Raw genomic sequence first — 27,022 nt, forward strand, 5'->3', positions numbered from 1 at the left:
CAATATATGGCACAACAATTTGTATTGTGTCCAGGATGGTTGGTATTGAAAATGAGTTATATCAGTCTACGTTTTCGTATAGCCCCTATGTAACAGTGCCTACAGATATTCGGTATTTTGCCTAAAAATTGGTATTTGTAGGTCATAATGGGCTCTAGCTACGGTGGCGAAACATTTTTCTATAGCCCTCATACGGTACCTCCCAATATTCGGTATTTTGATGATAAAAAAAAAATATCTAAAAATTGGTGTTTGTAGTTCGTAATGGGTTCTAGCTCCGGTGGCGGAACAGGGTATATATAGGTACACGTTTTTATATGGCCCCCCCATATAACGGTACCTGCCGATAGTCGGTGTTTGGATGATTTTTGCCACATTTTTATACGGATTTGTCCACAAATTGATATTTGTAGTTCGTAATGGGTTTTCGTTCCTGTGGCGGAACATAGTATGTATAAGTCCACTTTTTCGTATGGCTCCCACATAATGGTACCTCCGGATATTCAGTATTTTGATGATTTTAGCCACATTTTTCTTCGGATTTGCCTAAAAATTGGTATTTGTACTTCATAATGGGTTCTAGCTGCGGTGGCAGAACATTGAAAATTTATGTCCACATTTTCCTACAGCGCACATATAACGATCTCCACAGATTTGTCTAAAAATTGGTATTTGTAGGTGATAATGGGTTCTAGCTCCGGCGGCAGAACATTGAAAATTTAGGTCCATATAACGATACCCTCCGATACTCGGTATTTTGATCATCTTATTCACATTTTTCAATTGTTTCAAATTTGCTAGATGACAATCCTCAAAGTATAAAATTGTCTATGGAGTTTTCCGTTTTGGTATGACCTCCGCCTAACCCACTTTATGTTTTTTTTTTTTTGAAAAGTTTAACAGCATTATCCAACTGGTATTTGTAGTTTAAAGTGGAATACATTTGAATTCAGATGCTTTTATATAAAAATGTTTTCTTTACCCAGGGAGTGTTTTAAAAGTTAGGCTCCGCCGAACTTAATCTTCTTTTTTAATTATTTCTTTGAATTTTCAGCAATATTTATTGTTTTTCGTTATCATATCTCCGGAATTGGAATATTAGGTGTGTCATGTTACCATGGCAGAAGAATACAGGTAGATGCATCAACGCTTGGGAGCATTGATATGTCAAAAAAAAAAAAAAAATAAGTAAATAAATGATTTTTCAAATATAAGTAGATTTTTATATGTTTTCTTATACTACGTCATTCGGAGGCTATTATAATTTGCATTTTTCAACAATTTTTACAAATTTAAATAATTTTTCATTCAACATTTTCAATTCCAAAATTGGTTTGACAGTTCATTGTCCCAGCAGCTGTGTCGACGCCTATACCTATATTCTTCTACCATGCCTCCGCCTTACCCACTTTATGTTTTTTTTGAAAAGTCTAACAGCATTATCCAACTGGTATTTGTAGTTTAAAGTGGAACACATTTGAATTCAGATACTTTTATATAAAAATGTTTTCTTCAACCAGGGAGGGTTTTAAAAGTTAGGCCCCGCCGAAATTAAAATTTTTCATTATTTTTTGAATTTTCAACAATATTTATTGTTTTTCGTTATCATATATCCGGAATGCAAATATTAGGTGTTTCAGGTTACTAAAAAATTTGTAAAAAGTGTTGAAAATTATTACTGATAGTTGTCTGTTAACACAAAAATTCTGCAAAAAAGAGCGGCGAAATTTGACAGTTTTTTTTATTGAATTTTGCAAATTTTCGCTAAACAAATATATTTTTCCAATCACTTGCAACTCTTCTGCTTGCGGCGATTAAAATTTGGACAACCAATTTTAAAACATCTTTATTTTGATATTTGATATTTTCGATTCATTTTTAATTTTGAATACTCAATTTCTTTTTATTTCGAACAAATTGTTTTGTTTTGACATATCAGCTGATTACTTCCATGCATGGTAGAAATACCAGGTAGCAACATAGGCGAAAATTACAACAAAGCAACTTTTTTGGAAACTTGATATGTCAAAGTTGTAGTCAGGGCGAATTGATTTGAAGTACAAAATTTGGGGCAAATTATTTTTCCAATCAAAATATTGAATTAAAAATTTTCAAAATTGTGTTTTTTTCTATTACAAAAGCAAATATTCAAAACTTCCAACATCGATTGAAAGTAATGCTGAAGCCGCTGCATCTTGGTTTGATTATAGCACGTTCAATACAACATTTTTGAAAATCACATAGACTGGAAATGGAGTAATTGTAGTCTCCAGCGCGCCAACGAAGGACATTTGCGATAATAGATGTCCAATCGTTGTTATCTCTTCATTATCCTTACACAGCATGCAGTCTTGGTAACGTTGGCAACGTTGATTTCATATTCAACAGCGATAATGTTCTTTAAAGGAAATATCCGGAAAATTATTTTTGATGCTTTAAAATTAGGTTTTGTGGTGGTTCTGGGGTGTACCCTTTTTTCTTTTGCTACATCGTCAGCTTTCTCGCTGTAGTGACATGCTACCTAAAAGGTACTTTAGGGTATATTTACTCCTCAGGCTTACTTAAGATTTGGATCAAAGATTGCAGAAGATACAGGGGGGCTGAGTCTACTCTGAGTTCAGGCATATTATTTGCTCAGCTATGAAATGTATAGCAGACAGGAAGTCTTTTAAGCATAGATAACTTTAATACATTCGAACAATTTGAAATAAAAAAATTATCTCAATATTTAATCACACCCCAAAAATTGCCAATATTTTGTTCCCCAAACCAATCCAATATGCTTTGGAATCATTCACCTTTCACTGTTGAAGCCCTATAGTGTATAACATAGTTGAAAATCCGTACAAATAAGATGATGAAATTCCATGTATCGGTTTATTTCCTAAATGAAATTGATTCCCTGTTTCACTTATTTCAAATATCCACGAATTTTAGATCTCCATATTACCTATGCCTACCATATGTTGAATATACACTTTTTCCCTCATACTCTATAAAAACGTAAAATCTCGATTTTCTATCAATAGCATTGTTAAAGTTTGAAATCTTGCAACAATTTTCTTATGTGTAAATGAAGGCGAATTCAAATTACAACAATTTTTTGACATATCAAATTGATACCAGCTGGCCTGAAAGGGTTACCTTGTAATTCTACCATGCTTCCATGTTTATGCTGGGATTCCGTCTATTTACTTTTTATTGTATTCTTTAAATAATGCAAATCATGTTTTAGGTAAACGCCAGGTTTCATTATTGTCATTAAAATTATTTTTATTTAAATTCTTGTTTTGTGAATATTTTTCATTTCACATTTTTGTGAAATCACCCCATACAAAACCAACGAAAAATCACTTGAGCGTTTTTTTACTAACGTCAACATTGGCATCACCACAAAACAGCTGTTATTTCTGTGACATTCCAGTTCATGACGATTGACGTTCAGGCGTTTGATTGTGTTTAGTAGAAAAAATAACAAAACAAAAGTGTCCGCCGGTTGTCGGGAAAAACGAATAAATCTTAGATTCCTCAATAATTTATAATATCTTGCAAAAAGATTGTGTTCGGTATTAATTGAAAAAGCCCCAACAACTACAACATGACCCAAGACATACTCATGAGCAGTGATGAGCCTGTGGCCCACACCAGTGACACATCCAGCAAACAATTGCAACAATTCTGTTTGCTGGCCAAGACGGCGCATGGTTCTGCCATTTTGGAGTTGATCAAACAAGTCCTGGAGGCACCGGGTGTATATGTTTTCGGTGAGCTGTTGGTGATGCCCAACATTGAGGCGGTGAGTTGTGAAATTGTCACGAAATATGTGTTTGTCTCTTAAATGGGGGGTTTCTTTTGTTCTTTTAGCTCAAGGAGGGTGACAATGTCAAGTATTACAACACCTTGAATTTATTTGCCTATGGCACCTATAAACAATATCGCCAAAAACCTGAGGATTATTTGGAGCTAACGGCGGCAATGCAAAAGAAGTTGCAACATTTGACCATTGTTTCGCTGGCCATACAAAACAAATCGATACCCTATGAAATGCTCCTGGAGGAGTTGGAAATCGATAATGTTCGTCATTTGGAAGATGTCATCATTGAGGCCATCTATGCAGGTGAGTTGGAGGAATTGAATAGAAAGAATATAATAAGTTTTAATTTGATATTAATGAATTGATGCGTGTATGCTATGGCGCCAGTTCCAGTTCCAATTGGAAAGAAATGCTACCTAGAATTTAAGATTTATGGTGACATTTTTGTTTAAATGCCATATGTGATTGAGGGTCCATTAATATAGAAGATTTGATGAAAGAAGTTTCACTAACATTGCATTTCAAATTCAAAAATATATTTAATGAGAAAACTAACTATTCTTGTACAGGGCATTGATTCAATGCCACTATTGGCAGGCAATAGTTTGAAATTCTTACAGAGGATAAAAAGAAAAGCCCTCATAGTTGTATATAAAATTATCAACATTACATTCAACTTGTCAAATTTAGGAAGGCAAGATGTTTTTTATGATCATTTTTACCGGCAGTTCAAAAACTGTGTTTCTGTTTGGAAATTGTCTGGAAAGACCAGCTCAACAACCGTCGTGAAATGTTTAAGGAAATATTTCTTTGAGGATCAGTATTTCAACAAATATAGAGTGAAATAGGAAGTTTCCCAACGTGACGTGAACTGTTAATCCTTTACCTTTCCGGAATTCCTTACCATCTACACGGCATAGAGATCGTAACGTATGCGGATAATTGCACGATCATAGCACTTTTGGTTTGACTTTTACTAGTCAATAAAAAAAACAAAATTCTTTTTGTTTTATTTTCTTGTAGCTTCTGCTACCACTTTATTTGAGTACTATTCTTAGACTAATTGAAAAACATAATTTCGGTTTTATTTATTAAATTAAAGTGCTTATTAAGCGTTCTTGTTCTTCTGCACGTTTATTATTTTATTTCAAAAAATATTGATTACTTGCATACGCGTGTTATATTAAATTATATTTCCCAACATTTTAGTTTCCCAGGTAAATTGCTAAAGTTGCAATTTCTAGGGTCAACAGCATAAGTGTGCTGAATTATATTTCCAACAAGTAAGCACACAAAAAATAATTACAACAACAAAAAAAAAAAAAAATAAAGAAGCAAGTGCATGAAGAACAGGAAACGCGTGTGTGTTATTTAAGAAAGGTAACCATTTAAATAATGACGCGATGGGGTGATATCATAACTCCCCCTCCGTTAGATTGAGGCTCCGACGAAATTTGGAGAATGGTTGCCCTTCTTTTACAAAATATAGGAATAATAATTAGCAATATAATTAATATTGTTATTGTGGTGCTATTTGTAGCTATGTTATATATTCTGTTTAATTCTTGAGTTCTGGTAAAATTATCTTCATATTTTATTTGTTTTATATATAGGTCCTCTAGATTTATTTCATTATATGTTCTATTTTCTTTTATTTCTTTTAAAAGAGAGGTTTGTATTAATTTTTCTTTAACTATTAGTTTTTCATTTTTAAATGTTAAGTTTCCAACATTGATTAAACAATTTTCGAATTTAATTATAAAGTTTTTACTTATATTAGTATGTTTTCTTTCAGAATGACAAGTATTAGTGAAATTTCCAAAGAAATTTTTGAATAAAATTATTCCTTCTTTTAATTCTTTTACTTCTGTGTTCTTATTATCTTTAAGGATACAATTTGCTGTTTTATTCTTTAAAATGCCCGAGATACATAGGTCGGTAATTTTTTTAAGGTTTTTATATAAACAAGTTTTATTTGAATAATATGCGTTTTGCTTATCGTCTATTAAAATTTTATTTTCCTTAAGAAGAATTGATTTATTCATGTTATTAGGCATTGGTTCGAGGATTATTTGTTCAAAGGATGATTTGGAAAATTGGGGAATGGAGAGGATGATGATAATTTGGTCTTTTTCAAAGGAAACGGCAACTTTTGTCTTAGTATATTTTTCAAAGTCGTCTATTAATTCAATTTCTTGTTCGTCGAGTAAGTCTGTTGGTATTATGTTTAATTTACTAGTAAATATAACTCCTGCGATATCATCTATATGATTTCTGAGTAAACTTATGTCGTTGTTAATTTGGTAAATGTGTTTAATGAAATCTATTTCGTCTTCTAATGAAGATATCTTATTTTCAATTTCATTACGGAACTTGTTGATGTACGTTTTAACTATATATTGTTGTCTATTAATATGAGTTGTTATGTTTTGAATCTGTGTAGAAAGAATTTTACTTATGCGCGCAATGTTTGCTATATCATTTGAGTTAGAATTATAAATTGTCGTTAAATTTGTAAGATAGGATCTGATTTCCTGTTCGTCATCACTATCCATATTTCCTGTTATAAATTTCAACCCTTTGCCTAAACCATTTATTAAACCTCGTCTAACTCTAAAATTTGGTGATAAATTCCCTAGTTTAATTTTCAAAATATGAAAATTATTTATAGTTGTATCCAATAACGACGTTGACTCAAATAGTGAGCCATGTAACGAATTAATATTATTCTCTATTATTTCTATAGTATTGTAGTAATCAGTTACATTAATAATATGATAAATTCTTCGGTAATGATCGATGATCCTTATGTTGCCGTCTTTAATTGGGATGTATCCTTCGTTTATAGATAAGTCGTGTATTTCCATTAGTTGGCAGTTGATAATGTTCACAATTGAAGTGAGTAATAAAAGATTTATTTGTAATTTCATCTAAAAATATAATGTAGTAATTATATTATGTTGAAGTCTGTTGCTAGTTAATGTTTTGAAATTTCTTTTTTCTTTTTATATGTGACTTATAATATTTTAGATTCTTATCTGTTACTACATGGTCAGAGTCTAGTTCGGTCACAATTACCTTTCGAAATTTAGAATGATTTTTCCCACCACGTTTATCATTTAAATAGACTGGACCTGTTTGGATGTCTACATTCTCGCGGTTTTCATTTAGTTTGTTTATGATCCTTTCCTTGGTTTTCATTATTTTTTCTTTAATTAGTGGATATTCATTTTGGCTTATTTTTCCATTTTTAAAATCTATTGGTTTCTTATTAGTTGTTGAATGGATAGTATTATTATAATACATTATGATTCTATACATTTTTTCTTCAACACTTTCTGTTTCTCGGTTGGGGTCATGTTTTAAAATTCGGATATGTTCATTAATGGTATTGTGGAGTCTTTCGACGTCTGCATTTGAAGTATGGTTATTATTTGAGGTATAGTGAATTTCAATTTCCTGCTCCCTTAAAAACTCTCTAAGGGGTATTGCCTTAAAACCTAGTTCATTGTCCATAACTAATTTCTCTATACTTCCAACTGCAGAAAGATATTGAGAAAGTGCTTTCTTAAATTCGATCCATGATCTATTTTTTATCCTAATAGCTTGAGCATGTTTTGAGAATTTGTCTAAAAAGGTAAGAAATAATGTTTTATCTAAGCTATAAAATACGTCCGCGTGAATTATTTCTCCGGGTTTATTAGGTGTTTCAGTAATTCTATATTGTTGTTTAATGGGGTTTCTTTCATATTTTTCTTTGTTACAAACGTCACAATTGTTAATGAACTGTGTTATACGTAACTTTAGTTGTGGGTGATAGATTTCGGTTTTTAATTCTGCAAAATTTTCATTAATTCCTCTATGGTTATTTTTTAAATGTTCTTTTTCTATTATTTCCGTCAACTCATTTTCGTCTGTAATATCCTTAAGGAGAAATTTACAACGTATGATCTTAAAGTTTTCGTTTTCCCCAAAGTATTTGTCAAAAGTTTGTTTCATTTCGTTAAAAACTAATTCATCATTAACAAAAATTGCGTTAGATCTGTCTGGATTAAAATGGATTTTTAATAGAGTGATTAAAGTATTTTCGTCAAAAGTTTTAGCATAAATTGTCTTCCTGTTATTATTAAAAATCTGTTCATTTTTTATCTTCAACGATCCTGACTGTGTTTTATGAATTATAATTTGTCTCTTGTAAAAATTTAGAGGATTATTTGTTTCTGAAATAGTGCTAGGTGCACTTCCATCGTCATTGAAATTAATTTCTATTCTGGATAATGCATCTGCATTTCCATTCATAATACCTTTTTTATACTTGATATCGTAGTCGTATTCTTGTAAGCGTAATCTCCATCTAACTAACTTAGAATTAGGTTCTTTTATAGAAAATAACCAGACTAACGGTCTATGGTCGGTCTCGATCAAAAATCTTCTTCCAAAGAGATATGGTCTAAAATACTTTGTTGCCCATACAATTGCAAGTAGTTCTTTTTCTATAGTACTATAATTCTGTTCGGCACCATTCAGACTACGACTAGCATAGCAAATGGGATGTCCATTCTGCGATAGAACAGCTCCCAGAGCGAATTTACTAGCATCGGTTTGAAGTACGAATTTTTGGTTAAAATCAGGATAAGCTAGAACAGGTGAATTTGTCAATAATCTTTTAAGTGATTCAAAAGATTCTATATACTCTAAATTTTCAATATCAACAACAGAATCTTTTTTAAGGCATTTTGTCATTGGCTTGGCTATCTTTGAATAATCTTTAATAAACTTTCGGTAATAGCCTGCTAGTCCAAGAAATTGCTTTATTTCTTTTTGTGTCTTCGGTAGGGGAAAATTTTGTACACAAGTTATCTTTTCAGGATTTGGTTTGATACCATTCTCTGATACTACATGCCCGAGAAATTTCGTTTCCCTTTTCATAAATTCACTTTTATCTAATTGGATTTTCAAATTAACTTCTTTGAGTTTCTGGAAAACCTTTGTTATGGATTCTATATGCTCTTGAAGAGAGGTTGAAAATATGATGATGTCATCCATATATACTAAACAAATTGTATTAGTAAGATCGCCCAAAACTTCATTCATTAAGCGTTGGAAGGTGGCTGGAGCTGTTTTCAGTCCAAATGGCATACGTAAAAATTCGTAGTGTCCGCCCTCCACGCTAAATGCTGTTTTTGGAATATCTTTTTCATGTATTTCGATTTGGTGGAATCCTTTCGCCAAATCAAGTGTGGTAAAATATTGACAGCGTCCAAGTTTTTCCAAAATTTCATCAATATTTGGTATTGGGTATTTGTCATCTATGGTTACTTCGTTGAGTTTTCTATAATCTATCACGAGTCTCCATTTAGGTTTACCACTGGCATCCATCTTTTTCGGGACAATCCAAACCGGCGCTGAGTAAGGTGAATGACTGGGTCTTATTATACCTTTATGTAGCATATCTTCAATTTGTTTTTTTACTTCAGTTTTATGAACATACGGATATCGGTATGTTTTTGTTGCAATAGGGATGTTATTCATGGTCCTTATTTCATGTTTAATGGCGTTCGTAAATGTAAGGTCACTTTCTTCCGAGTAAAATATATCTTTATATTTCTTAATAATCGGTACAAGTTTTCTATTTTCTTCTTCGTTTAGATGGTCCAAACGAACTTGTTCTAGTATTGGTTTGTCTATATTATCGCCAAAATCAAATGTATAAAAATTATCAGAGGTTATTTCTTTTGTGTTCTGGCTTTCTAAAATAACTCGTTTTGGTAAATTTCCATTAACTTTAATGAAAGCATTAATTTTATAATTTTCTGCTTCATATACACCTTCCATTATTTCGATATTCTTATCGTCATATATGGTTTGGGGGTTATATACAAGTCCGTTTTTCTGTTCAACAGGTAACGAGACTTGATGAAAACCTGTTTTTTCGAAATAGTATTCAACACCGTCATTGGTATATTGAATAGGTATTTTAATTTCTCCAGTTTCTAAAAAGTTATCCTTCAGATTTACTATTGATTTAATTTGTCTTAATATATTATTGCCAATTATTCCATCATATTGGTTATGGAATTGACAAACGAGGAATTCTATTTTGGTATCTACATTTGTTCCAAATTCTTTAAATGCTGGTATGGTTACTTTTTCCGAAATTTTAATAGTGTGTTGGAGGGTCTTAATGTTTGTGACATTGCAAGGTACCTTCCACTTAGGGTTGCAGATTCCAGGGTTAATTATGGAATGTGTTGCTCCCGTATCAATTAGGAATTTTAGACTTCCTAGTTTGGTTTTTATTGTTATATATGGTAAGTTTCCGTTGAGGCCTTCGGCTGAAAATTTTGGACATTCTTTGTATTTGTTCCCTTCTGTTTGTTGTCCTGATTGCAATGACATTGGTAACCCTTAGTTGAGGATGTCGGTTGAAAATATTGTATGTTATTAATTTCCATAGGTTCTACTGTTTGGGGTTGATTATATTTATGCATATTACGATGTTGGTATTGGTTATGATTTTGGTTATAATTTTCGCCGTTGCGATGATGATTTTGGTGGTAATTATCCGAATTGCGTTGGTAATAACTATTTTGATTGTCCTGTCTATAATTGTATTGGGTATCTCGATGATAATTGTTGCGATTGTTAGATTTATTAAAGTATTGTTTTCTATTATTATTCGTTTTATTCCCCATTGATTCGCGGTTACCGTCTAGTTCTTCACTATTATGTTTTTTTATTTTGTCGGTCTTTTTTATAATTCGGCCGTCCTTTCCCATACGTTCATAACCATTTTCAAATAGGATATCCATCGCGGATTCTAAAGTTTCAGGATTTCTACAAGCTAACACTGTTCGCATTGGCTCTGGCATCTTATTTTTAAAGATGTGCAGGGCAGATCTCCTGTTGTTAAGAGCTACTTGATTGGCTCCCTCACCCTCGCCTAAAACTTGTAGGGCTTTGTTATTCAGACGCCTAAGTCTGTGTTTTATTTCGTTATAAAAATCGATTGTGGTAGTTTCGAAATTGACCGCCCTTAGTTCGTCAAATAACTGTTCACAGTTTTTCTTTTCACCGAAATTATTTTCTAATACTGTCTTTATTTCTGTCCAGGATTGTGCCTGTGTATTTATTTCTATAATTTCCTTTGCGCTACCGACGAGTCTACTTTTTATAATGTCTGAGAATAATAGTTGTGATAGTTCGTCATAGGTCCTAAGCATTGGGTGTATTCGGTCTATTAGTCTGGTAAAGTTCGTCAGATCATTGCGGTTTCCATTGAATGGGGGGATCGTGTTAAGGTATTTAATAGGGTCTAACTGTATTTGATTAGGGAGTGCCATTTTATGATTTTCAATAAGTATATAAGTTATAAGTCTAAACAAAAATACTTATAATAGATATATAAATATATATAACAATGTTCTTACTTTAGTTTCTCCTTCTACTTCGTTTTCGTTTTTTTTATCTTCTTAATTCTTGCCAGCTCCTTCTTCCTCTGCGTGTGATTTTTCCTTCCGTCTTGTTTTCCTCCTCCTTGCCAGATCTTTCTTCTTTTGTAATATTCTTCTTTGGTGATGTCACCTCTTTTTTCCAAAAATGTTTCACCTTTTTTTTCTTTTTAACAATTTTTCGATTTCACCTTTTTTTTAACAATTTTTTATTTTGTTTTTACTGTTGTTTTTTTTTTTTTGTAAAATAAATATTATTGTCTTTTGTAAGGATCGCTTTAAAAGGATAAATTAATTATTGTCCTTTTTTTTATTGTGATATCCTTTTTCACTTTCACTTTTGTAAAGCACTTGTGTCACTATGGATCAGTTTAAAAGGATAAATTAATTATTTAATTATCGTCTTTTTTTTTCAATATCCTTTTTTATTGTAACTTTTGTAAAACACTTTTGTCACTAAGGATCACTTTAAAAAGGATAAATTAATTATTTAATTATTGTCCTTTTTTTAATATCCTTTTTTTTTATTGTAACTTTTATAAAACACTTTTGTCACTAAGGATCACTTTAAAAAGGATAAATTAATTATTTAATTATTGTCCTTTTTTTTTCTAATATCCTTTTTTATTGTAACTTTTATAAAACACTTTTGTCACTAAGGATCACTTTAAAAAGGATAAATTAATTATTTAATTATTGTCCTTTTTTTTTTAATATCCTTTTTTTTATTGTAACTTTTATAAAACACTTTTGTCACTAAGGATCACTTTAAAAAGGATAAATTAATTATTTAATTATTGTCCTTTTTTTAATATCCTTTTTCACTGTCACTTCGGATCGCGTTAAAATATTTAAAATATTAACAAGGAAATAATTAATTCTTTAATTAATATCCTTATTCGCGATATCCCATCCTCGTCGCCACTTTTGGTTTGACTTTTACTAGTCAATAAAAAAAACAAAATTCTTTTTGTTTTATTTTCTTGTAGCTTCTGCTACCACTTTATTTGAGTACTATTCTTAGACTAATTGAAAAACATAATTTCGGTTTTATTTATTAAATTAAAGTGCTTATTAAGCGTTCTTGTTCTTCTGCACGTTTATTATTTTATTTCAAAAAATATTGATTACTTGCATACGCGTGTTATATTAAATTATATTTCCCAACATTTTAGTTTCCCAGGTAAATTGCTAAAGTTGCAATTTCTAGGGTCAACAGCATAAGTGTGCTGAATTATATTTCCAACAAGTAAGCACACAAAAAATAATTACAACAACAAAAAAAAAAAAAAATAAAGAAGCAAGTGCATGAAGAACAGGAAACGCGTGTGTGTTATTTAAGAAAGGTAACCATTTAAATAATGACGCGATGGGGTGATATCATAACTCATAGCATCGGCTCCTGGTGTTGATGACATATGTGTAAGGTTGAAGATCTATCTCGCGGAGCTTACCGTATATTTCCACGCGAGGAATATGAAAATATTAGGCCCTAAATCAACGGTCACCACATTGTCTTCGGAGATGAGATCAGAGCTGAATATGCATGTTAAGGGAAATGTAATTCCGACCACGAACAGAACTACCCCAAGATCATGGGGTCACATCCGACAGCATCTTCAAGTCGTCAGCGCGATCCACAGGTCTTTGCGACACAGGAACCAGGTCCTCAAGGCGCTAGCTGGAAGCACTTGAATGCGAACCTCTTAACAGGTTGCCTCCTCATGACACCAGTGTATCATCTACATGAGGGGGCGTAGGCCCTTCCTATGCAGACCTGCCAGAGTGCTTCCCTGAAAGTGTCTTCTCAGGATAACAGTGGACCATCTACATGAGGAGGCGAAGGTCCTTCCCATACCTCAGCATAATCATATGCTTTCGTTGCTCGAGTGTTATTGTGGCAGTCATCTAAACCATAACAAAACTCCCCACCCAGGCGTATCAAGAAGGACGTACGCGATCAAGGGAGGTACGTCCAACGGTATAAGAGAGATCAATAAACCTATCCGGCAGGTCATGCAACCACAGGTGCCATCATCAATTTCCGTATGAATGTCGTCCTCGGAGTCCACCCCATCCATTGCAATTGAAGAACGTTGGCTGCCTAGACAAACCAGGTTAGTTTTGGCGTAATTAAGTTCAGAATGGTACAGTCGCGCACACAAAACTCTGGGCCTCTATAATTGTCCAGCCAAACCTATCCCACTTACTCCAGAATATCTTTGGCTACAGCCCACGAAATTAGCCGAATACTTGAAAATGATGTTAGAAACGGATTAGCAAAAAACAAACAAAACCTGTGTAGCTGATAAAAATGGAGAACCAATGAGAAATTTTGAACTCCATTTTTTAAGGACTTATCGCCACCGAATGTGCTTTTTTAAATAAATATTTTTTTAAGATCCAGCTGTCCTTAAGTCGTGGAATTTGTTGATATTTTGTGCAAGAAACTGTATACCACCGAACGTGTTGTTTTATGATTAATTTTTTATTTAGAGGCCAGCAGCAGAAAGTCTAAGTTTTATAAAGTCCAGCAACATTTAAAACATGGATTTTAACAGACTTTTTTTGGAAGGCCAGCAAATCACCCAACGTGAATTTTTATACATTTTTGTCAAGTATCAGCAGACCACTCAACGGGGATTTTTTAAATTTTTTTTTCAAGGATCAGCAGACCACAAGTCGCAATTTTGTCCAATAATATTATTTTCAAGAAGTAGCAGGCCAACAAATGTAGCTTTTTATGATTTTTTTGGATCAATAATTTTTCGAAAATTATTTTTTTCAAGTATCATCAGACCCATAACGTTCTATTTTTTAAAAATATTCTTTCAAAGGCCATCAGACCAACGTTGGTGAAATTTTAAAACGAAAGAATTTGTTGAGGTTTTCAAAGTTCAGACAAGCACAGGTGGATTTTTAAGGAGGGTAGATTTTTGAGGAATAATAATTTTCGAAGTTTAACAGGCCACTCACCGTGGATTTTTAGCCAAGTTTTTTAAGATCCGCCTGAAAAATCAATTTTAAGCATTCAAAGAATTACTTTTCATAGAAATTATTTAAGGACCAGCAGAGTTAAATTTTTTGAGTATTTTTCAAGCGGCAGCAAATTACTATTATATCTGCAAAAACTGAATTTTTAAAGCGTTTTTTTTTTTCAAGGGCTAAAAGACGAAAAAAAATTGGATTTTTGAGGGCATGGATTTTGAAGGACCAGCCATCCTATACTTTTCAAAAAGTATTCTTTTTTATATCCAACAACATTTTTATTTATTTTTCAATTGTTTAGTAAGTAAGGTCTTCTGCAGACCTGCACAGGGTCGGCCAAAAACTAATTTTGACAATAAATTTAGAATTTGTTGATACTACTGTGATTTGACAGCAAACTTAGTTGTCAGATGGGCTTACTGGTCGACCTTATATAGGCCATGACGTAGTCCATAGGGCCATGGACGGTACCAAACACTTCTATACATTGCTGTATTCCAATATTTAATATCTAAATGCTCTAATATTTTTTTCATGGACCACAGAGTCAAAAATAGGTGATTTTTCAAAGGGATTTCTTTAAGGACCAAAAATCGTTGATTGTTTGAGGAAGAGTTTCCTAAGGAGATTTTCGAAGCTTTTTATACCCTACCCCACAAGGTGGTCAGGGTATTATGTCTTTGTGCATTTGTTTGTAACAGGTAAAAGGAAACGAGATAGACCCATGGTTCCTTTTGATGATCTGCATAGAATCACATTCTGAGTCGATTTATGCATGTCCGTCCGTCCGTCTGTCCGTCTGTCCATGTATTTTTGTAAACAAAGTACAGGTCGCATTTATTGTCCGATCCAGATGAAATTTTGCACAAATTATTTGTTTCGCCCAAGGACGAACCCTATTGAAATTGGAAATAATCGGTCAAAATTTAGATATAGCTCCCATATATATCTTCATCCGATTTGCCTTGTATTGTGCACCAAACGTGTAATATCAGCCCGAATTGTATGGAATTTTGTATATACACCCAAATTAGGTCTGAAAATATGTATGCCAAATTTGATAGAAATCGGTTCAGATATACCTATAGCTCCCATATATATTGTTCATCCGATTTGTTATTTTTGTCCTCCGCAGCCGTAATATGCACTCTGTAACAACAATATTTGGAGAAATATATCAAATACAGCTCAGAAATACATTTGCTAAATTTTATCGAGATCGGTTCAGATTTGGATATAACTCCCATACATAACTTCGTCCGATTTACTTTTGATTGTGCACCAAACGTCTAATATTTGCCCAAATGGGATGAAATTTGGCACATACGACCGAATTGAGTCTAGAAGCTAGTATGTCAAATTTGGTGCAGATCGGTTCAGATATAGCTATAGCTTCCATATATACTGTTCATCCGATTTGTTATATTTGTTAACCACAGCCGTAATATGCACTCCATAACAACGATATTCAGGGAAATATATCAAATACAGCTCAGAAATATATTTGCCAAATTTTATCGAGATCGGTTCCGATTTTGATATAGCTCCCATATATATTTTTATCCGATTTCAAATTAATTGTGCACCAAATGGGCAATACAAGTCCGAATTTAAAATATACAAATGCTTCGGCATATTTAGTCCTTTGAACTTTAAATTATAATTATGATCATAGCGTGTATGACTGAATTCTCCCATAAAAACTTTTTGTAAACATGCGGAGCTGTACTAAATGAGTAAAGTGGTGTAGGGTATCATAAAGTCGGCCCCGCCCGACTTTAAGACTTTCTTTACTGGTTTTAACAATACTACTGTGATTTGACAGCAAACTTAGTTGTCAGATGGGCTTACTGGTAGACCTTATATGGGCCATGACGTAGTCCATAGGGCCATGGACGGTACCAAACACTTCTATACTTGCTGTATTCCAATATTTAATATCTAAATGCTCTAATATTTTTTTCATGGACCACAGAGTCAAAAATCGGTGATTTTTAAGGGATTTCTTCAAGGACCAATAATTGTTGATGGTTCGAGGAAGAGTTTCCCAAGGAGTTTTTCGAAGCTTTTCAAAAATTTTTTATATTCCAATTTTATTTTACTTCCCTCCAAATAACCACCATTTCAATCACTCGCCAAATTTCCTCTTCAAAAAAACGCGAGCTTATCTAAATTGTATCTAAGATTGATTTCATCAAATCCTAGGCCATCCAAAATACAGCCATATGTAGACAACATTAATCATTGTCAGATTTGAAGAAAATTCCTTTTAAAAACAGTTTCGTTTTTTTTTTTTAACAATTTCAGTTTCAAACATATTATCTGGGAGGATAAATCTTGGAGATTGCATAAAAGTGATTTTCAAGCTGTTATTGTCTTAAGGCTACAACACACACACTCGTACACACGAAGACTCCTGCACTTATACTCTCGCTGGCAAATTGTCTTCATGAAGATAAAGCGAAGAATATATATCACAACACGAACAATGACAAAATTAAATTGTTATATTACAGCGTCTTTTGTTGACTGTGTGCTATACGCTCCGGCGAATTGTGTGCGTGCTGTTTTGTCAGAAAATTTAAATGAAATTCTTTCAACTCAATTTTGGAGAGAGAGATAGTTGGTAGTCAGTCAGTCAGTCAGTTAGTTAGGCAGTCACTCAACCAGTCATTTAGTTAGACTGCTACCCGGGTACATATATGTACATACATATTTATATGCATTTGTCAATTTGCTTTCCGAGGAGGAACACATGTTTACAGATGTGAATTCAATTTACATTATGCTGTTCAGATGTATGTGCGGAACATCTCCCCAGATATAAGACGATATGCAAGGAATTCGAGGGGTATTGTATCGCTTTTATGAAATTTTTTTTTACATTTTTTTATTAATTTTCTTGATCTGCTCTATTTAGAAACAATGATTCCCTGGAAGTCTTTGATGGTCTGGGTAACATGGTCAAATAGTATGGGTTACATGGCATCATCAAGCCAATATATTCCAGGTATTTTTCGGAAAGTTTCAATCAAGAAATTTAGGAGTCTAGGACTAGCTTTTTGAAATTTCCTGAAAAATTATGGAATTATACTCAACCTCAAAAAAAAAAAATAAAGGAAAAAAATTAGCTATGTATGTATCCTCCATAAAATCAATATAAAACCCAATTGTAAATTTTCATTAATAGCTCTCATTCAGGAACATAAGTCCCCTGAAAGACTTCGATGGTATGGACAAAAATTTAACTAAAACAAGCTAAAAAATATCAATCGGTTTTGCCGAAAAATGCATACCCTTAGCCAATGGTCGATTCTTTAAATACATTTAAACTTCTGTTATGAAGTCTTCACAGCAGATCTTTTGTTACCAAAAATGTTTATATGTGTGAAATTTGAAGAGAATCGAATGCTTTTTTCGGATTTTATAAACGTTTTGGTTATTCAAAATTTTGACTCTTTGTGGAGGAGGTACCAGAAGGAGTGGACCGATATATCCCGTCTTCACACTTGACCTCGGGTTAATAAAAATAACGAGATGTGTGAAATATGAAGACAACCGGATGCTTATTGCGGATTTAATGATCGTTTTGTTTATTCAGAACGTTGACCCTTTGTGGTGGAGGTACCAGAAGGAATGGTCCGATCTCCACCATCTTTATAACAGATCTTGTGTTGATGGAAATATTGGGATGTACCAAGTCTGAATGGGATCGGATGTTAACTTCGTGTTTTATGGGCTTCATGGATACGCAAAATGTTGACCCTTTGTGGGGAAGGTACCTGAAGGAGTAGACCGATATATTCCATAGTCGCACCAGACCTTGGGCTAATAAAAATTTTGTGATGAGTGTAATTTGGAGAGAACCTTATGCTTATTTCGGATTTTGTGATCGTTTTTGAATATTCAAAATATTGACTCTTTGTGGGGGAGGTACCGGAAGGAATGGTCCGATTTCTACCATCTTTATAACAGATCTTGTGTTGATGGAAATATTGAGATGTACCAAGTCTGAATGGAATCGAATCTTAATTTCATGTTTTATGAGCTTCATGTATACTCAAAATGTTGACCCTTTGTGGGGGAGGTACCAGAAGGAGTAGACCGATATATTCCATTTTCACACCAGACCTTGGGTTAATAAAATAATTGGGATGAGTGTAATTTGAAGACAATCGGACTCTTAAATCATATTTTATAAGAGTTGTAATTATTTAAAAATTTGGACCCTTTGTGGGGGAGGTACTTGATGGCGTGATCCGATATTGTCAATTTTCACACCTGATCTAGCACTGATGCAAATATTAGAATTTACAAAGTTGGAGCAAAATCGGAGTATCCATTCTCATTCTGTGCAGTAAATTATTTTCCTTGAAGATGTTGACATTTTGTGTGGAAGGAGTGGACCTATATTGCCCATCACCGAACTCGATCTAAGTTTGAAAAAAATATTACGATTAACCCGGCGAAGCGCTTGCTTGAGGTGATCGACACTTTGGTATTTTTAGTGCCATCCTTGTTTTTCAAAATACTCCAGATACAATAGTCCAATTATTTTTAAAAAATCCACGTTCATTGCTGGTTCTCAAAAAACTATTTTTAAAAAATCCACGTTCATCGCTGGGTCTCAAAAAACTATTTTTTAAAAAATCCAGGTTCATTGCTGAGTCTCAAAAAATTATTTTTAAAAAATCCAGGTTCATTGCTGAGTCTCAAAAAATTATTATTAAAAAATCTAGGATTATTGCTGGGTCTCAAAAAATTATTTTTAAAAAATCCACGCTTATGGCTGGGTCTCAAAAAATATTTTTAAAAAATCCACCTTCATTGCTGAGTCTCAAAAAATTATTTGTAAAAAATCCACGTAGGTCTCAAAAAATTATTTTTAAAAAATCCACGCTTATGGCTGGGTCTTAAAAAAATATTTTTAAAAAATCCACCTTCATTGCTGGGTCTCAAAAAATTATTTTTAAAAAATCCAGGTTTATTGCTGGGTCTCCAAAAAATATTTTTAAAAAATCCACGTTCATTGCTGGGTCTCAAAAAATTATTTTTAAAAAAAATCCAAGTTCATTGCTGGTTCTCAAAAAATTATTTTTAAAAAATCCACGTTCATTGCTGGGTCTCAAAAAATTATTTTTAAAAAATCCAGGTTCATTGCTGGGTCTCAAAAAATTATTTTTAAAAAATCCAAGTTCATTGCTGGGTCTCAAAAAATTATTTTTAAAAAATTCAGGTTTATTGCTGGGTCTCAAAAAATTATTTTTAAAAAATCCACGTTCATTGCTGGTTCTCAAAAAATTATTTTTAAAAAATCCAGGTTTATTGCTGGGTCTCAAAAAATTATTTTTAAAAAATCCAGGTTCATTGCTGGGTCTCAAAAAATTATTTTTAAAAAATCCAGGTTCATTGCTGGGTCTCAAAAAATTATTTTTAAAAAATCCAGGTTTATTGCTGGGTCTCAAAAAATTATTTTTAAAAAATCCACGCTTATGGCTGGGTCTCAAAAAAATATTTTTAAAAAATCCAAGTTCATTGCTGGGTCTCAAAAAATTATTTTTAAAAAATCCACGCTCATGGCTGGGTGTCAAATAATTATTTTTAAAAAATCCACGGTCATTGCTGGGTCTCCAAAAAATATTTTTAAAAAATCCACCTTCATTGCTGGGTCTCAAAAAATTATTTGTCAAAAATCCACGTAGGTCCCAAAAAATTATTTTTAAAAAATCCACGTAGGTCTCAAAAAATTATTTTTAAAAAATCCACGTTCATTGCTGGGTCTCAAAAAATTATTTTTAAGAAATCCAGGAGATCATAAGAGTAGTTTTTAGAAAATTCAGGGGTTTTGCCAGGAATTTTTACCCAAGAGATCCCAAAAGTAGTCTTTTGAAATTTCCAATATTGGAATACTTATATATTTACTACCTTATTTCTTCCTGAAACATTATGGAATTATTTCCTACCAAAAATACTATGGTACATAGCCTCCATAAAATCATTATAAAATCTGATTTTTATTTAAATATAATTTTTTTTCTTAGAATCCCTTTTCTAAACTTCCATCGACACCCCACCACAAATTACATACCAAGGAGATCCCGCGACTAGCCTTTTGAAAATTCAAGAGTCTTGTCAGGAATTTTTACTCAGGAGATCCCAAGAGTAGTCTTTTGAAAATTCAAGGGTTTTGCCAGGAGTTTTTTCCCAGGAGTTCCCAAGATTAGTCTTTTGAAAATTCAAGGGTTTGGCCAAGAATTTTTGCCCAGGAGATCCCTAGACTAGCCTTTTGAATTTTCCAATATTGGAATACTAAATATATAAGTATTATTTCTTCCTGAAACATTATGGAATTGTTTCCTACCAAAAACCCTATGGTACGTAGTCCCCATAAAATCATTATAAATCCATTTTTAATTTAAATTAATTTTTTTTCCTTAGAATCCCTTCTCGAAACTTCCATGGCGACCCCATCACAAATTACATGCCGTTTCACAGTGCTTAGCCCACAACTTGCTTGTTGTACTGGCAACATTATCTAACCAATCTATGAAATAATTACATTTTTATTCTCTATTAAATGGTGTTTGTCTGAATACAAGAAATTGTGAAGGAGGGGTGGTGTCCTCCATCTATCCTTACCACTTTTACAAAGGAGAACAACCAAAAGAAATCTAGCATTTATAGATGAATGGCTGATATGCCAGCTCTCCTGTAGTTTCTTCTATTTTTCTGCTGCTAAGGGAGATTGGATTAAACGCTTTGCCATTCAGCCAGCCAACCAACCATTCAGCGTAGCATTCAGTAGCTGTAGTTATGTGGATGTGTGTGTAACGATGGCATGTTATTTGTCGCTCGCTCGGTTTAAAGGAAATGTTACCAATTTAGTTGTTGTCACAAAAAAAAAAAGCAAAGCGAACATAACTCTAACGACTTGGGGTATAACTGAGAATACAAGTGTACTTTTGTGTAAAAGGCAATGCATTGGCTGTATCGGTTTATTTTTTGTATTTTTGCGAATTTTTGTTGAAGCAGTGTTTCCCTTCACAGCAGGAGAGCGTCTTAAGTGACATTGGATTTTTGCAGAGATATGGAGAAAACTAGGTATTGAAATCACGTAGCATGACAATAAATGCTTGTTCAAAAGACATTTTGAAAATTGTCGGAAGCAAGATATGTTTTTTCTGTTGTTGTAATAGATGTGCAATTTCCAAATGGTGGTGTTTTGAATGCAGACAGAGATAGAGACGGAGATTGGTTACAAAAGGCTTATAGCAGCAAATAAACAACTAATGGGAAATGTTTCATGGATGGCAAAACATTGATATTTCAAGGCCAAAGGTATTTGGTTCTCGAACAACTTATTCTTCAAATCCAGAAAATGGTGGTGTTTTAAATGCCGACAAAGATGGAGAGAGATTGGTTACAAAAGGCTTATCAACAGAAATTAAATCTTAGATGGCAAAATATTGATATTTCTAGCTAAGCGATATTTGGTCCTCGAACAACTTATTCTTAAAATCAAGAAAATGGTGGTGTTTTGAATACCGGCGCAGAGACAGGGATTGGTTACCAAAGGCCTATCAACAGAAATTGTATCGTAGATGGCAAAATATTGATATTTCAAGGTAAGCGATATTTGATCATAGAACAACTTGTTGTTAAAATCCAGATTTGATGGTCTTTTGAGCCCTTGGAAAATGCGATGGCCCTTGAAAAAATGTTTGGAAAAATCAAAGTTTATGGGGTTTTAAAAAATTCGTATCAAAAATCCACGTTTGTTGGGTCCTTACAAAATATGTTTTAAAATCCATGTTTAATGTCCTGCTGGGTTTCTGGGTCCTTGAAAAAAAATATATATTTTCTTGGAAAAATCCTCCGTAACAAAAGATGATTTTTATATCCTCCACCATACATAGTATGGAGGGTATATAAAGTTCGTCATTTCGTTTGTAACTCATTGAAATAATAATTTTAGACACTAGAGTCAAAACGAATATAGATAGGAAGCTAAAATTTTGTACAGATCAGCCATGGAAGAGAAATGTCTATATAGGTTCACGATATCGTATAGGCCACACACAACGGTTCCCCCGATATTCGATATTTTAACGATTTTAGGGACATTATCCACTGGAGTTGTTTCAAAATTCGTATTTAGAATTCGTAATGGATACTACAGCCTGTGACAGAAAATTGTCCATGCAGGTCCACGTCTTCGTATAGCCTCCATATAAAGGTACCTCCCAATATTCGGTATTTGGATGAATTTAGCGACATTTTTCCCCAGAATTGTTTCACATTTGGTATTTGAAATTCGAAATGGATATTACAGCCTGTGACAGAAAATTGTCCATGCAGGTCCAAGTCTTCGTATAGTCTCCATATAACTGTACATCCCAATTTTCGGTATTTTGATGATTTTAGCGACATTTTTCAACGGAGTTGTTTCAAATTTCGTATTTAGAATTCGTAAGGGATACTACAGCCTGCGACAGAAAATTGTCTATGCAGGTCCAAGTCTTCGTATAGTCTCCACATAAAGGTACCTCCCAATATTCGATGTTTTGATAATTTTAGCGACTTTTTTCAACGGAGTTGTTTCAAATTTCGTATTTAGAATTCGTAATGGGTACTACAGCCTGTGACAGAAAATTGCGTATGCAGGCCCACGTCTTCGTATAGCCTCCATATAAAGGTACCTCTCAATATTCGGTGTTTTGACAATTTTAGGGACATTATTCACCGGAGTTTTTTCAAATTTCGTATTTCAAATTCGTAATGGGTACTACAGCCTATGACAGAAAATTGCGTATGCAAGCCCACGTCTTCGTATAGCCTCCATATAAAGGTACCTCCCAGTATTCGGTGTTTCGATGATTTTAGTGACATTATTCACCAGAATTGTTTCACATTTGGTATTTGAAATTCGAAATGAATACTACAGCCTGTGACAGAAAATTGTCTATGCAGGTCCAAGTCTTCGTATAGTCTCCATATAACGGTACCTTCCAATATTCGGTATTTGGATGATTTTAGCCACATTTTTCACCAGAATTGTTTCAAATTTGGTATTTGAAATTCGAAATGGATACTACAGCCTGTGACAGAAAATTGTCCATGCAGGTCCAAGTCTTCGTATAGCCTCCATATAAAGGTACCTCTCAATATTCGGTGTTTTGACGATTTTAGGGACATTATTCACCGGAGTTGTTTGAAATTTCATATTTAGAATTCGTAATGGGTACTACAGCCTGTGACAGAAAATTGCGTATGCAGGCCCACGTCTTCGTATAGCCTCCATATAAAGGTACCTCTCAATATTCGGTGTTTTGACGATTTTAGGGACATTATTCACCGGAGTTGTTTGAAATTTCGTATTTAGAAATCGTAATGGGTACTACAGCCTATGACAAAAAATTGTGTATGCAAGTCCAAGTCTTCGTATAGCCTCCACATAACGGTACCTCCCAATATTCGGTATTTTGATGATTTTAGCCACATTTTTCACCAGAATTGTTTCAAATTTGGTATTTGAAATTCGAAATGGATACTACAGCCTGTGACAGAAAATTGTCTATGCAGGCCCACGTCTTCGTATAGCCTCCATATAAAGGTACCTCCCAATATTCGATGTTTTGATAATTTTAGCGACTTTTTTCAACGGAGTTGTTTCAAATTTCGTATTTCAAATTCGTAATGGGTACTACAGCCTATGACAGAAAATTGCGTATGCAAGCCCACGTCTTCGTATAGCCTCCACATAACGGTACCTTCCAATATTCGGTATTTGGATGATTTTAGCGATATTTTTCAACGGAGTTGTTTCAAATTTGGTATTTGAAGCTCGTAATGGGAACTACAGTCTATGCCAGAAAATTGTCCATGCAGTTCCAGATCTTCGTATAGACCCCATATATGCCTCCCTCCCTATATTCGGTATTTTGACGATTTTAGCTACAATATTCATCGAAATTGTTTGAAATTTCCTAAGTCGATCTGGCGATGTCCGTCCGTCCGTTCGTCTATCCGGCTGGCTTGTGCGCACGACAACTCTCGAAGGGAGTATCCGATTTCGTCCAAACTTGGTACCTGGTAATATTATTGTCAAACGTAGATCGAGTTTGGAGATGGGCAATATCGGTCCACTCTTTCTGGTACCTACCCCACAAAAGGTCGAAATTTTCAAAAAAAAAAAAAAAACATTTTTTTGCACAGAAGGAGAAAGGATAATCCGATTGTGCTCTAACTTTGCAAATCCTAATATTTGCATCAGTGCTAGATCAGGTGCGAAAATGGACAGTATCGGTCCACTCCATCAAGTACCTCCCACACAAAGGGTCAACATTTTCAATAATTATAACTCTTATAAAATGTGATGCAACAGCCCGATTGTCTTCAAATTACACAAATCATAATATTTTTATTAACCCAAGGTCTGGTGGGAAGATGGAATATATCGCCGCACTCCTTCCGGTACCTCCCCCTCAAATGGTCAGAATTTGGAATAGCCATGAATCTCATAAAACGCGAAATTTGTATGTGATTCCATTCAGTGCATGTGACACATCTCAATATTTCTATCAACTCAAGATCTGTTATAAGGATGGTAGAGATCGGACCATTCCTTCCGGTACCTCCCCCACAAAGGGTCAACATTTTGAATATTCATTACGATCATTAAACTCGAAATTAACATCTGGTTCAATTCAAACTTGGCACATCTCAATATTTCTATCAACACAAGATCTGTTTTAAGGATGGTAGAGATCGGACCATTCCTTCTGATACCTGCCCCACAGAGGGTCACAGTTTTGATAAACAAAAACGATTATAAAATCCGAAATAAGCTTCCGGATCTCTTTAAATATCAATCGTGCTATTATTTTTACTAACACAAGATCAACGGAGTTGTTTCAAATTTCGTATTTAGAATTCGTAATGGGTACTACAGCCTGTGACAGAAAATTGCGTATGCAGGCCCACGTCTTCGTATAGCCTCCATATAAAGGTACCTCTCAATATTCGGTGTTTTGACGATTTTAGGGACATTATTCACCGGAGTTGTTTGAAATTTCGTATTTAGAAATCGTAATGGGTACTACAGCCTATGACAAAAAATTGTGTATGCAAGTCCAAGTCTTCGTATAGCCTCCACATAACGGTACCTCCCAATATTCGGTATTTTGATGATTTTAGCCACATTTTTCACCAGAATTGTTTCAAATTTGGTATTTGAAATTCGAAATGGATACTACAGCCTGTGACAGAAAATTGTCTATGCAGGCCCACGTCTTCGTATAGCCTCCATATAAATGTACCTCCCAATATTCGGTATTTGGATGAATTTAGCGACATTTTTCCCCAGAATTGTTTCACATTTGGTATTTGAAATTCGAAATGGATACTACAGCCTGTGACAGAAAATTGTCTATGCAGGTCCAAGTCTTCGTATATCCTCCATATAAAGGTACCTCCCAGTATTCGGTGTTTCGATAATTTTAGCGACATTTTTCCCCAGAATTGTTTCACATTTGGTATTTGAAATTCGAAATGGATATTACAGCCTGTGACAGAAAATTGTCCATGCAGGTCCAAGTCTTCGTATAGTCTCCATATAACTGTACATCCCAATTTTCGGTATTTTGATGATTTTAGCGACATTTTTCAACGGAGTTGTTTCAAATTTCGTATTTAGAATTCGTAAGGGATACTACAGCCTGCGACAGAAAATTGTCTATGCAGGTCCAAGTCTTCGTATAGTCTCCACATAAAGGTACCTCCCAATATTCGATGTTTTGATAATTTTAGCGACTTTTTTCAACGGAGTTGTTTCAAATTTCGTATTTAGAATTCGTAATGGGTACTACAGCCTGTGACAGAAAATTGCGTATGCAGGCCCACGTCTTCGTATAGCCTCCATATAAAGGTACCTCCCAATATTCGGTATTTGGATGAATTTAGCGACATTTTTCCCCAGAATTGTTTCACATTTGGTATTTGAAATTCGAAATGGATACTACAGCCTGTGACAGAAAATTGTCTATGCAGGTCCAAGTCTTCGTATATCCTCCATATAAAGGTACCTCCCAGTATTCGGTGTTTCGATAATTTTAGCGACATTTTTCCCCAGAATTGTTTCACATTTGGTATTTGAAATTCGAAATGGATATTACAGCCTGTGACAGAAAATTGTCCATGCAGGTCCAAGTCTTCGTATAGTCTCCATATAACTGTACATCCCAATTTTCGGTATTTTGATGATTTTAGCGACATTTTTCAACGGAGTTGTTTCAAATTTCGTATTTAGAATTCGTAAGGGATACTACAGCCTGCGACAGAAAATTGTCTATGCAGGTCCAAGTCTTCGTATAGTCTCCACATAAAGGTACCTCCCAATATTCGATGTTTTGATAATTTTAGCGACTTTTTTCAACGGAGTTGTTTCAAATTTCGTATTTAGAATTCGTAATGGGTACTACAGCCTGTGACAGAAAATTGCGTATGCAGGCCCACGTCTTCGTATAGCCTCCATATAAAGGTACCTCTCAATATTCGGTGTTTTGACAATTTTAGGGACATTATTCACCGGAGTTTTTTCAAATTTCGTATTTCAAATTCGTAATGGGTACTACAGCCTATGACAGAAAATTGCGTATGCAAGCCCACGTCTTCGTATAGCCTCCATATAAAGGTACCTCCCAGTATTCGGTGTTTCGATGATTTTAGTGACATTATTCACCAGAATTGTTTCACATTTGGTATTTGAAAT

General features: G+C 33.8%; 1 protein-coding gene across 1 annotated transcript in view; it reads left to right on the plus strand.

Moving 5' to 3' along the window:
• The first annotated feature begins 3,512 nt into the window (after positions 1 to 3,512).
• Positions 3,513 to 27,022, plus strand: part of LOC101888979 (COP9 signalosome complex subunit 7) — a 133,654-nt gene continuing 110,144 nt past the window's right edge. Inside the window, exons 1-2 of the mRNA XM_059123694.1 lie at positions 3,513 to 3,796; positions 3,865 to 4,117. Coding sequence (XP_058979677.1) covers positions 3,599 to 3,796; positions 3,865 to 4,117 — 451 coding nt within the window. The 5' untranslated portion in view covers positions 3,513 to 3,598. The remainder of the gene's footprint in view (positions 3,797 to 3,864; positions 4,118 to 27,022) is intronic.

The sequence above is a fragment of the Musca domestica genome, unplaced genomic scaffold, assembly GCF_030504385.1.
Source record: "Musca domestica strain aabys unplaced genomic scaffold, Musca_domestica.polishedcontigs.V.1.1 25, whole genome shotgun sequence".
NCBI lineage: Eukaryota > Metazoa > Arthropoda > Insecta > Diptera > Muscidae > Musca > Musca domestica.